The sequence below is a fragment of the Branchiostoma lanceolatum genome, chromosome 18 (genome assembly GCF_035083965.1).
Source record: "Branchiostoma lanceolatum isolate klBraLanc5 chromosome 18, klBraLanc5.hap2, whole genome shotgun sequence".
NCBI lineage: Eukaryota > Metazoa > Chordata > Leptocardii > Amphioxiformes > Branchiostomatidae > Branchiostoma > Branchiostoma lanceolatum.
The window spans coordinates 10,112,611-10,123,974 of record NC_089739.1 but is presented as its reverse complement, the minus strand read 5'-3'; the positions used below and the strand labels follow the sequence as shown (position 1 = coordinate 10,123,974).

Here is an 11,364-nt window from a genome sequence, read left to right as displayed (position 1 = left end):
AAAATAAATAAGTAAACCGTGAGACATGCAAAATAGGTCATCACAATGCACCTCAAAGCACGACTTAGGCATATAGGACAAAAGAATGGCAAGGACTGGAAAGCTAACGTATTTGCCAAAAAGGTCGTGGCTACATGTTGTGTCTGCTGAGTCAGTCGTTTCAAATAGCATCACCTTTCTTTTATCATTGGCCTGGAAATTATTCTGAAGATAACTACAACTAGTGTGTAATGCGTTAGTCTCCAAGCAGACCCAACGCAAAGATCGTATCCAACTGGCAGAAGACGGTGCCGGACAACTTCCCTGGCTGACTGGAGCTTCTCTGGCTAGCTTGTACGATTTTAGCACCGTGGAGATCTGCTTGGAGATTACAATGCGTAGCCAAAGAGTCATTTACATGATAACTAGTAATAGCTTTATCTGACCTAAGACTTATTTTCAGTTCACCGATGAAAGACAATAGATGTTATCTGAAATGTTGAGATCTGACTCTGTTAGAGATCGACCTCACTCTGCTGTTGAATTTATTTTGTTTAATATAATAGACGGAAAGAAAGTGTCCAACGAAACAAACAGCGAAAATGAATACAGAGATATGTATTATTATGATAAAACATGTGTATTTCGTTTTTTTATATAACTGAAGGTCTCTTTCTCATCAAAAATAGATGAGGTTCAGTCGCAATCGATCGCATTAGCTAAAAACAAGGAAATGCAAGATATCTACAAAGCTTTTAGCAGAAAACATTTTTTTCTAAAACTAACAACACGTTCTTCAGAAGATCGGTAGCCTACAGCGGACCAAATGTCTGGAACAGCCTACCGCCAGACACACGTACGGCTCCGAATCTGACCTCCTTTAAGAGACTCTTGAAGTAACGGAAATGAACAAAACGAACGGACACGGACCATGAACCAGCTTTCGCCCTACTATATATTGTAACAATTGTATATTGTTGTACCATAAATATGTAATGATATATGTTGATAGAGTTATTAGGACTCAAATGACTGTGTATCTCTATTATATTGTATCTGACCCTTACCTCTTCCCTCATGACCTCAATGAAAAGTGGCCTGCGTGCCGATTTGAGCTTATCATGAATAAACAAAGGTTCAAACAAACAAACAAACGTTGATAGCTTCATAACCAGAAAAGTTATATTCCAAACTCTCTAGCTCTACTATCAACAGGTTAACATTGCATCAATTCCAAGCAAGTAGTACGAAACTCGGGATGGCAACATATAATTGTCCAATTTTATTGCAATTGTGACTTTACAGATGGTCTTTTTTTTACATTCATAACATGTTTACGCTATTCAATTCAGTACATTTATTGATAACAGGTATACCTGTGTCTGTGTGCGACTATTGTGCATGTGTTAGTAACAAACTAAGGTGAGGTCGCTTTGTTGTGTGGCAATCGGCCTGGACTAGATATTAACCCACAAAATGTCAAGGCCATTGATCATGCAAACTCTTCAATACAGAGGAAAACCTTCCTGACATCTGAAGGGTTAAACAGAAAGAAAGCATAACACGCTTTCGTCATCAGGGAAAAGTATATGTTTGGCTGAATCACCTCAGTCATGAATCAAAAGAGTCACCTAGCAATAAGTACTAGAACTGCATCACTTCACGGTAGTTGCCGAGAAGTGTTGCAGTTCTAGTACTCATTGCTAGGAGACGCTGTTGATCCACCAACATGGACTGAGATGTTATGAACCTGCTGTTCATCAGCACTTTGCTGTGCACTTTCAGCGTTTTAGAAATAGATAGGCCAATGCTTAAAGTAAATTTCGAAAACAATCAGTGCAGTTCTAATAAACATTGCTAGATGGCACCTATGATCCAGGTGGATGGAGAATCATTGTAGTTCTAGTAAGAAAGACCAGATGACCTGTTAAGACACACTACAATGGTACCAAACACTATCCACGCACCTGTCCTTGGTGCTGAACACTGCACCTGTAAGACGCACAAATATACCTGTCCTTAGTGTTAGATACAATACCTGTAAAATACACAGACACACCTGTCCCGTGCGTTAGAAACTATATATGAGATACACATTCACGCCTGTCATGGATACCGGAAACCACACCTGCAAGACACACAAATTCACCTGTCCTGGGTGCTAAACTCTATAGTAGCGCACAACATCTGTCATTGATGGTACACATTACATGTGTCAGACATAGAAATACACCTGTTCTTTGTTCGTAGTCCTCATGCTAACAAATCGTTTGTTTTCCCCAGTCTCCTTTTCATTTCGGTGTGCGATCGCTGTTATCGGGTTGTTGTAGACTTGGCCCGGGTCCAAAGTTAGGAAGGTAGAGAGAGAGAGAGAGCATACCATTAGATAGGTAGAAGCTCACAATCATAATGAATAAAACAAGACATCCCCAAAAGCTCTAAAGTTTCACGGATGTGCGAGACCTAGAGAACTGAATTAGTAGCTAAAATAGACATGTCTATCAAAAGCAAAGGTTCAACTTTCGGACGAACTTTCCGGCTTCACATCCACAATTCAGATCAAAGCTTTGCAGATAGCATGGAGTACATCCGACAAGTATTGTTGTTCAAATGTAATCAAGAAAATACTCGCAAAATGACATGGATGCCTAATCCATCTCAATCCTTCAATAATACTGTTAAAGCAACTCATTCATGCGTAGAGCTAAGCCTAGTCGTAAGACTAGTTCTAAGAGCTAAGACTAGTTCTTAAAGCAGACATCCTAAGCGGTACAGACCACTCTATACCCGGAGAAACTGCAAGCCATCACGACCTTTTCGGCTCCATATCCACAGGTAATATCAAAGCCTTGTAGTTGAAGTAGGGTGTAGCCAACGCGGATTGATTTTCAAGTGCAATCACGAAATTACGACGGGTGGGCAAACTAAGCTGAGTCGGCAAACGCAAACAGATTACTAGTTCTTAAAAAAGCAGACAGTCTAATACCAGTAAGTACAGACCACTATATAACAGGAGAAACTGACATCTCTACACAAGAGCCACAAACAGTCACGCCATATCGTCAAGAGCTGTGGAACCCACAGCAGAAAAACCCAACTCGCTCGTCGTACCTACATGTAGGTTCATCATGAACGATCTCTCTGAAGCAGGTATGAGACCAGGAAATCTGGAGCCCGCCACATGGGAAACTTCCTGCCCACGAGCTGTCAGTAGCTCCGAGGAAAACAGCGATGATGATCATTATTATTCTAACCTGGCAGAGACATCAGATGACGCGGGACAGAACGGACAAGCAGGCAACATCGAGCCCAGTGAAAAACCTAGCTGTGATGCAGAAACTTGTCATGATGATGTGGATGTAGGGGAGACATGTTCGGAGGAGCCGAGAACAGAAGCAGATTCAAGCAACAGCAGTGACTGCTTCGTAATCACCTTGGCAAGTGGGGACGACGTACCCGAGAACAGCCTACACCCCTCAGACGCTGTTGAGGGTACCAGTAACATCCGTGACATCCGGCATCCTCAGACTAGACTTTATCAAAATCCGATGTGCGAGCAGGACATTCAAAACCCGAGGCTTGTCTACACACAGAATGCCACGAGCCTGAATCCAACCTACCGACACAACAACCAGGACCAAAATCCGATGTGTGAGCACGACATTGAAAACCCGAGGCTTGTCTACACACAAAATGCCACGAGCATAAATCCAATGTACCGACAAAACGCACAGGACCAGAATCCGATGACTGAGCCAGACACCTTTCACACTAGTCCGGAGTCCGAACCATTCTCCGGAATAGCTGACATTGATGACAACCCCTGCAGCATCCAGATGGTTACACCTTCGGGACATGACTCTGTTTCTAATAACATTGACAACAACACGCCCGTTCACAGCACCGCCAACACTACTCAGAAATACGAGCCAAACGTTCGCCCTAAACCAACCTCCGGGCTAGATAACAATGATCCCTGTAGTATTGAGCAGTCTAAATCTCCCCGCCATGGCTCTGCTGCTGATAATAGTGACAACAACATGTCTACAGCTAACAGGTCGGTTTTTGTCGAAGGTGACAGTACAATACCAAAAAGCTGCGGTTCAACAAGTTGTCCCCCTCCAAATCTGATGAGAGATCAAAACGGCCTGCTTCCAAATCCGATGTATGTGCGAAATGTTCGCACACGGCAAACAGCTTGCGGTAAGAGTTTTGTTATAAAGTTCCTGTAGAAAAACTTAAGAAAAATTTGCCATGTTGATTTGTGACGTCATGTGTAAGCCATCTTGGAATCATCATATATGTTTATATTATAACATCTCAGCAGTTAGCAATATGGTTAAGGCTTTCATAAATGAGACATTCGTAAATCAGACATTTGTAAACATACAATATTCTATTTTCATGATTATTGAATAATGTATGAACAAAACCTGCAGATTACGGCCACTAATATCATTTTTCTATCCTGCATAATCTCTATTTACATTATTTCCCCGGGTTACATAAATCCGCCACTTTAAAAAACACTGGGTTTGAGAGATCGCTATGCAGCACGCCCAGGTATGCACAGTTTATACAGGAGTGCATTTTACTGGGGGACTTAGGGTTGAAGATCTGTTTCGACGTAAATTTTCAGCGGAATTATGTAGCCTGGTGGTATTTCTTAGTAGAAGTCATATGCGTGATCGGTTTTTGATTTTTTACCAACACCAACGTCTAGATGCAATAAATCCTTAACAGATCTAGAAAAAGTTTGATTTATCCTAAAATCTGACTTCCTTTGTTTTCACTAAAACGATGTTTTCGTCACCCAATGTGTTTCTGAGCTGAACAATTGTCCAATATATAACATTGTTTTATGCAAAAAAAGTTATCAAAAAGCTTTCTTACGTCTTTCTTTGAATGTTTTCCTTTTGTTTCCAGTATTGTCATGGTGCACGTGCCGACGGGTGGGCGTTATTGTGATATCCTTAGCTTTCATGGCGTTATTAGTCTTCTGCACAACCTTTGCTGGGCTGTACTTCAGTGCCAACGTCCAGGATGCCGAGAAGGCAAGTTCTAGTTCATTGTCTAGTCTTCACTTCTTTTCAAGTCCCAAATATGTAACTTCAATTGCAGCAAAAAGCTCTTTGTTTTGATAAGTCTGGATAAAATCTCTAACAGACTCTTTCGGTGGCTGAAATATCTAATACTTTTGGTTTGCAGCATATATCTCTTAGCGTGAAAGTTCATCTGTGTTGGTAGATGTCATTCTCTGATCTGAATAAATCTTGCTCTAATAATTTCAATTAACCACTTTTACTAGATGTTGTTTTTAATCTACAGGTGAGAACGATAATAGGAAGTAACAACAGCAGTCCTGTCAACCGCAGTACAAATTTTGCCGGGAAAGAAATAGAGAATCACGTCCGGAGTGAAGGTGAATTGTGTTTAATGATAACTTTCTTCCTTATCATTGGGTGAAATTATCAAAAGACTGCAATGTTGTCAAATTGTAAGAATTAACAAAGGTGGACTGTTCTTTTCATTCATCTTTAGTATGAACTTCACACAGTTCAGCTGCAGAACTTCCAGATTTAAGAATACCACCTTACCTTTTAGCGTACAGTTATTGAATGAATTGTAGTTCTTGACTCGAGTGTACAGTTTTTGAATGTATTGTTGAGTTATTGTAAAAATTGTATGAGCTATTAAATGGATTTTAACGAATTTTAAGAAATGTTTTATATCATATATCAAACCAGCCAGGAAAGGCTGCAATGGCATGTGTATGCACTTGTTGGAAATAAACCAGTCATTATTAGTCATTATTATTATTCTCATGACATCATAGAGACACCAAAATGGAGGCGGACGCATATGTTTGCATCTCTCAGGCGTTTTCAGACGCCCGGTGATCTTTCCATCCCCCCAGATAACCTTTTTAACTATGTGTATAGCTCACAGAAAAGAATGTACACAGAATGCATTCAAAGCTACCGATAAAATTTAAAAACAAAAAAGCAACAACAACAACAAAAAGGTTGTATGCCCTTGAGATATAGAAATAGAAATTTCCATAGAACTGCAAATCAAGGAGGAGGACATGGCGGTAAACATATGCCCGCTTCTTCGAAATGGAAAAAAATGTGTGAAAGCTCATAAAACTCTTCACATTCTATTACAGATTATGGCCTTCGATCGCTCTGTCAGCGACGGGCAACCGACATTCGTTGCCAACAATATGCGAGATGTCACGCGGTCACCAGCCTTCAATGTCTCTCACCCTTCACGAATGGAAACACTGTTTTCCACGAAGATGCCAACGACACCATCAACGATGTCTTCCCACCAAACGACGACGTCTTTTGACACCAGCACGTGGTCAACAGCCTTCAATGTCTCTCAACCTTCACCAATGGAAACACTGTTTTCCACGAAGATGCCAACGACACCATCAACGATGTCTTCCCACCAAACGACGGCGTCTTTTGACACCACCAGACCTGAACGGAAAGTGACAACAACAAGTGTTGCTGCACCGACACCATCCTTATTCAAAGGTAGGGTACCTTTATCGTATCGTCAATAGTCTGGAACGTTCAATCTTAATGGAGATGCTTGATTTTGCTTGCTTTTCTGTGTCTTTCGAGAGCCCGTATTGCTTCCTTCTTCCAGTCGACGTCTTGACCTACTACTATGATCGCATCATTTAGACAGAAGTCACTATTCGCAAGATTTGTTTGGCTGAATGAGCGGCTTTCATTAACAATAAACTTTGATAACGTACCACTTTAAAGTCCTCCATGACGCCTTCTACAATACATGCGAATATTTTTAGATGAATCCTCAAGTTGGTAATTAAATCTTCGCCCTGCACATTATAAAGAAATTGTAGTTGACTTATGGTATACGTAGAACAAGTGAGAAATCACAAAAGCGTCCATAGATAATAGAAAGAAACTTGCTATCTTAAAGCAGTACTCAACTCAATGGGCAGCTATTATTTTCTACGAAATTAAGATTTATTATTTTATCTTATGAGCTATAATCCAGTAGATGATTTAGGCTTGTCTTGCTATCTAAGTATGGGTTCCAATTACATAAGCTTCGAAGGATAATGGAGGTCAGGTTATTGTTATTGTATGATGCTGCTGCCTAGTCAAAACGTAATGCCAAATTGCCAATATGATGTACTATCTTTTAATCAGAAAAATAGTATCGGAAAATAACATTTTTCTGTACTTTGGAAGTTGATGTGTCTCCTAAAGTGAGCCCCATCAGAGCTTCATGGTTTATACTACTCGTTTTGATGAATGAATGAAGACCTTTATTGCACACACATACCCAACTGGGTTTAGTACAGGTCACAACAGAAAACATCACAGTTTGCAAATACACACATATATACATACAAATATAAGCTTGCACTAGTCTAATGATTACGTTAATTTGGCCTCTTCTCGCTTCTTAGTAATATTGTAAATATAGGTACAAATATGTTTGATGATTAAGGGTTTATCTAAAGCCATTAGAAATATGAATTTCATTACTTACAGAAAGCTACGTCAGAAGTTTGAAGTCGGACAAGATGACCCTTGGAGGGAAGAGGGGATCAGTTCCCGGACGGTTTCGGGGACCCTACGGGGTTGCCGTGTCCAGTGACAATGAGATATATGTAGCTGATAGTGGCAATCAACGAGTCCAGGTCTTCGGCATGAGCGGCGTCTTTCTCCGCCTCTTCAAGACAGTGGTGCCCGGTACAAACGGACAATCTATGTTCCCTGAAGATGTTGCTGTTGACAAAAATGGTCATTTGTGGGTTGTGGGACTCATAAATTATCGCAAAAGTACTAGTATTTCACACGTGGTTAAGTATAGTCCAGAAGGTTTGCCGGAAAATACATTCAGCTTTCCAGCTAAATGGACTTCCGGATTCAGCTCCAGCATCGCTGTGGATGCGCCCAATGATAGAATCATTGTGAGTACGTATAAGATGTACCTTCAAATATTTTTTTCAAACGGCTCGTTAATACGTAAAATTCCCTCATCACCTGAAACGCTAATAGGACACCACGTCACGACCAGCAACGATGGGACAATCCTTGTTTCGGTAGATTGGAAAAACATTGATATTGTACAAGTGTACAGTAGGGATGGGCATCCTCTGTTCAGGATTAGTGATCGTAGACTGTCTAGCCCCAAAGGTATCTGTACGGATAGCTTGGGAAACATCATCGTGGCTAACTTTTTAAATAGGAAAGTAAACATGTACACCAGCCGTGGGGAGTTTATCCGAACCGTCGCTCGTACTAAGTACCCGAATGACATTGCTGTTGGACCTGATGGGCAGTTGGCGGTGACCAACAAGTTTAACAACATTATCACCATCTTTCCACGCCAGACGGTATCACCGTAGCAAGGTAGATTTACATGTCGACAGTCCAGACTTTTACATAGTGAATGCTGAGCGGGACTGAAGAAAACCTTAATTGTAGACTTTTGCCCTACTGGGCTAAGCACATGTTACGACAAAATGGGCAAATACATGTCAACACAAAACCTAGCTGACATAACATCGAGCATAGGCCTCTACTTTGTACTACTAGTTCCAGATGACGCTCTCGTATTGGCAATGGTAAAAATGTACTACTGTAAATGCAGAAATGTTCGCGGTGGTTTTATGTTTGCGGTTTTCGCGGCGACCGTTTCACCGCGAACTTAAAACCACCGCGAATATTTTTTCCAATACTGTAACAGTATATGACTTTAGCACTGCGGCGAAATTGAAACACTCCATTTTCTCCTTAGCGCGAAATAAAAACCACTCGAACTTGAATGCATTTACAGTATTAGGAGGATGTTGGTTTAGTCGGTATATCAAAGCTCATGAGTGATGTAAATGTTTCCATATCAGGCATATGTACATATTTCCTCCGAACTAAAAGAATATTTCTATATTTCTATTACTATGATATATAAGAATAAGATTCAGTCGATAGTGAAACGCTTTGCTGCCGAGGTTGCTACATGTACGAGAGTCGTTCAATCAATTCTTCATCTAATCAAATCAACATTGCCCTATTAAGAGTCTGCACTAATCGGTCCAAAATCAGGTCCACTGATTTTTCCGGATCGTTTTGTTTTACCAGTCCAGCAGAAAATACTGGCTTCACCGGTAGACTGGTACCGGTACTCCCACCCTTAGTACACACCCTTACGCAGAAAAGATCCCCCGAACACTTAGTTAGTCATGGGGCGAATATTTCAAAGATGACGTGTATTGGGGAAGTTTGCACCCTTGGTTGCGTTTTTGTGACGTAACTCAGGTACTCTCGGAGGAAGTAGCAGTCACATGAAGTCCCGTTCTAACCCGGACGGTTTACGGCCGGCCGCTTGAAGTCGTTTTGATTCCTCGCAGAGATTCTTTAATTTGGGTACGTATACGTGTGGCAAAATGTTAATACCTTATATGCTTGCTTTGTTACTATAAGTTATGATTTGTAACGTACTGTATGGTAAAATCGCCTCGACTTCTGCATCCGGTTTGGCACTTCCGGTTTCAGAAAGCTGTTTTGACGTCGAAAGGTAAACGGGGTTTTGTCCAAATACTGAGTGACTACATGATAAAGCCGTGTACGTATAGGTAGGTTATAGATTTGGTCAAATCTCGACCTGATAATAATTGATAAACTACAAGGTTTTAATATAGGACCCGGTACCCTCAGTTGGAGGGAAGTATGATATTTACTCTCCAAGCAGAGCTAGGGTTTCGGCTGGTTTTTAACGTGTTTTTAGGCGTTTTTGTCATGCCTTCTACTTTGACATCGTTTTTGTTGTGTCGCAAACCCAAAACCTTGGGTTTGCGACACAACAAAAACGATGTCAAAGTAGAAGGCATGACAAAAACGCCTAAAAACACGTTAAAAACCAGCCGAAACCCTGGCTCTGCTTGGAGAGTATGATATTGTCATAAATACAGGAACATAAGTCGGTCTGTTATTTCCGGTATTTCTGATATCGTCGGAAACAGGAAGAAACTTGTTCCACAATGAATCAAAGACAAGTGCTTTTCTTGATACCTTCTCTTTTGCCTTTTATATTAAAGTAGTACGTAGAGTGTGTTAGTACACTATGTTGTTTCTTTGTGCTTTAACTGCAGTACATATTTAGCCCGCCTAGCGGCGCCCCTGGGATTCCCCGGAACTTTTGTCTCCAGTTGCGTCATCATCCCCCGTGGTGCACACTGGGAGAATTTGGAGTCAGAGAAAGCAAGATGGCGGCCGGCAGCGGAACACGGCTCCAGGCACGGGGCCGTCCTCGGTAAAACCGTGCTCCGCAAGCCGCCCAAGAACACAAACGGACTACTTTCGATGCACGCCAAGAAACGATACGCTCTTGTGCTCTTCTCGGGCCTGTTACTGTTGTTGTTTTACTACGGAGGAGTGCGATTATTAGGGGCGACATCAGCCTCGGTCCGCCGCTCGGGGGGCGCCTGGGCCCCTGCCCCGCATGGAGGGGGCCGCAGCCCGGCCAAGCTGGGAGCAGCTCGCTCCTACCTACGACCCTTCGCGGACTCGGACGACCAGGAGGCGGCAGATCTCCACGCGGAGTCGCCGAGACGCAGGCGGATGGCCCGCTCGGCGCTGTACCGTAACGCCAAGTGCCGTATGGATACCTGTTGGGACTTCTCGCGGTGTCCGCCACACAAACCCTTCCGTGTGTACATCCATCCCAACGCCGAGTACACCGATAACACCCTGGGGCCCGGCCCGCAGTCTGCCGCCTACACCAAGATCCTCGACGCGCTCAGACGTTCGGGTTACCTGGCCGACCGTCCAGAGGAGGCCTGTGTCCTGGTCCTAGCCGTGGACACGTTAGACAGAGACCGCCTGAGTCCGGACTATGTCTCGGGCGCCGCGCAGCGCATCCAGGCGCTGCCGCTATGGAACGGCGACGGCACCAACCACCTTGTCTTCAACATCTACTCGGGCACGTGGCCCGACTACGCCGAGGAGCTGGGCTTCGACACCGGGAGAGCTGTGCTAGCGAAAGCATCCTTCAGTATGGATAAGTTCCGCCCCGGCTTCGATATCTCGATCCCTCTCTTCGCGAAGGACCACCCCCAGCGTGGTGGGCGACCGGGCGATCTCGCCGCCAACACCTTCCCCGCCGACACAGCAAACAAGTACCTGCTGGTGTTCAAGGGTAAGCGGTACCTGACCGGGATCGGGTCCGAGACTAGAAACGCCCTGTACCATCTACACAACGGCGACGATATCATCCTTACAACCACATGTAAGCACGGCAAGAGCTGGAAGTCCCACGACGACGGAAGATGTCAACAAGACCAGCAAGAATTCGACAAGTAAGTCTCTTCTTTTTTTCCACTTCTTACCCCTT

The 11,364-nt window shown here is 43.0% G+C and overlaps 1 protein-coding gene across 2 annotated transcripts in view; it reads left to right on the top strand.

Moving 5' to 3' along the window:
* The first annotated feature begins 10,123 nt into the window (after nucleotides 1-10,123).
* LOC136423767 (exostosin-1-like) overlaps nucleotides 10,124-11,364 on the top strand; it is a 52,505-nt gene continuing 51,264 nt past the window's right edge. Inside the window, exon 1 of one of the 2 annotated variants that reach the window (XM_066412051.1) lies at nucleotides 10,124-11,329. In XM_066412051.1, coding sequence (XP_066268148.1) covers nucleotides 10,335-11,329 — 995 coding nt within the window. In that variant the 5' untranslated portion in view covers nucleotides 10,124-10,334. The remainder of the gene's footprint in view (nucleotides 11,330-11,364) is intronic. The other variant, XM_066412052.1, reaches the window with a different exon arrangement.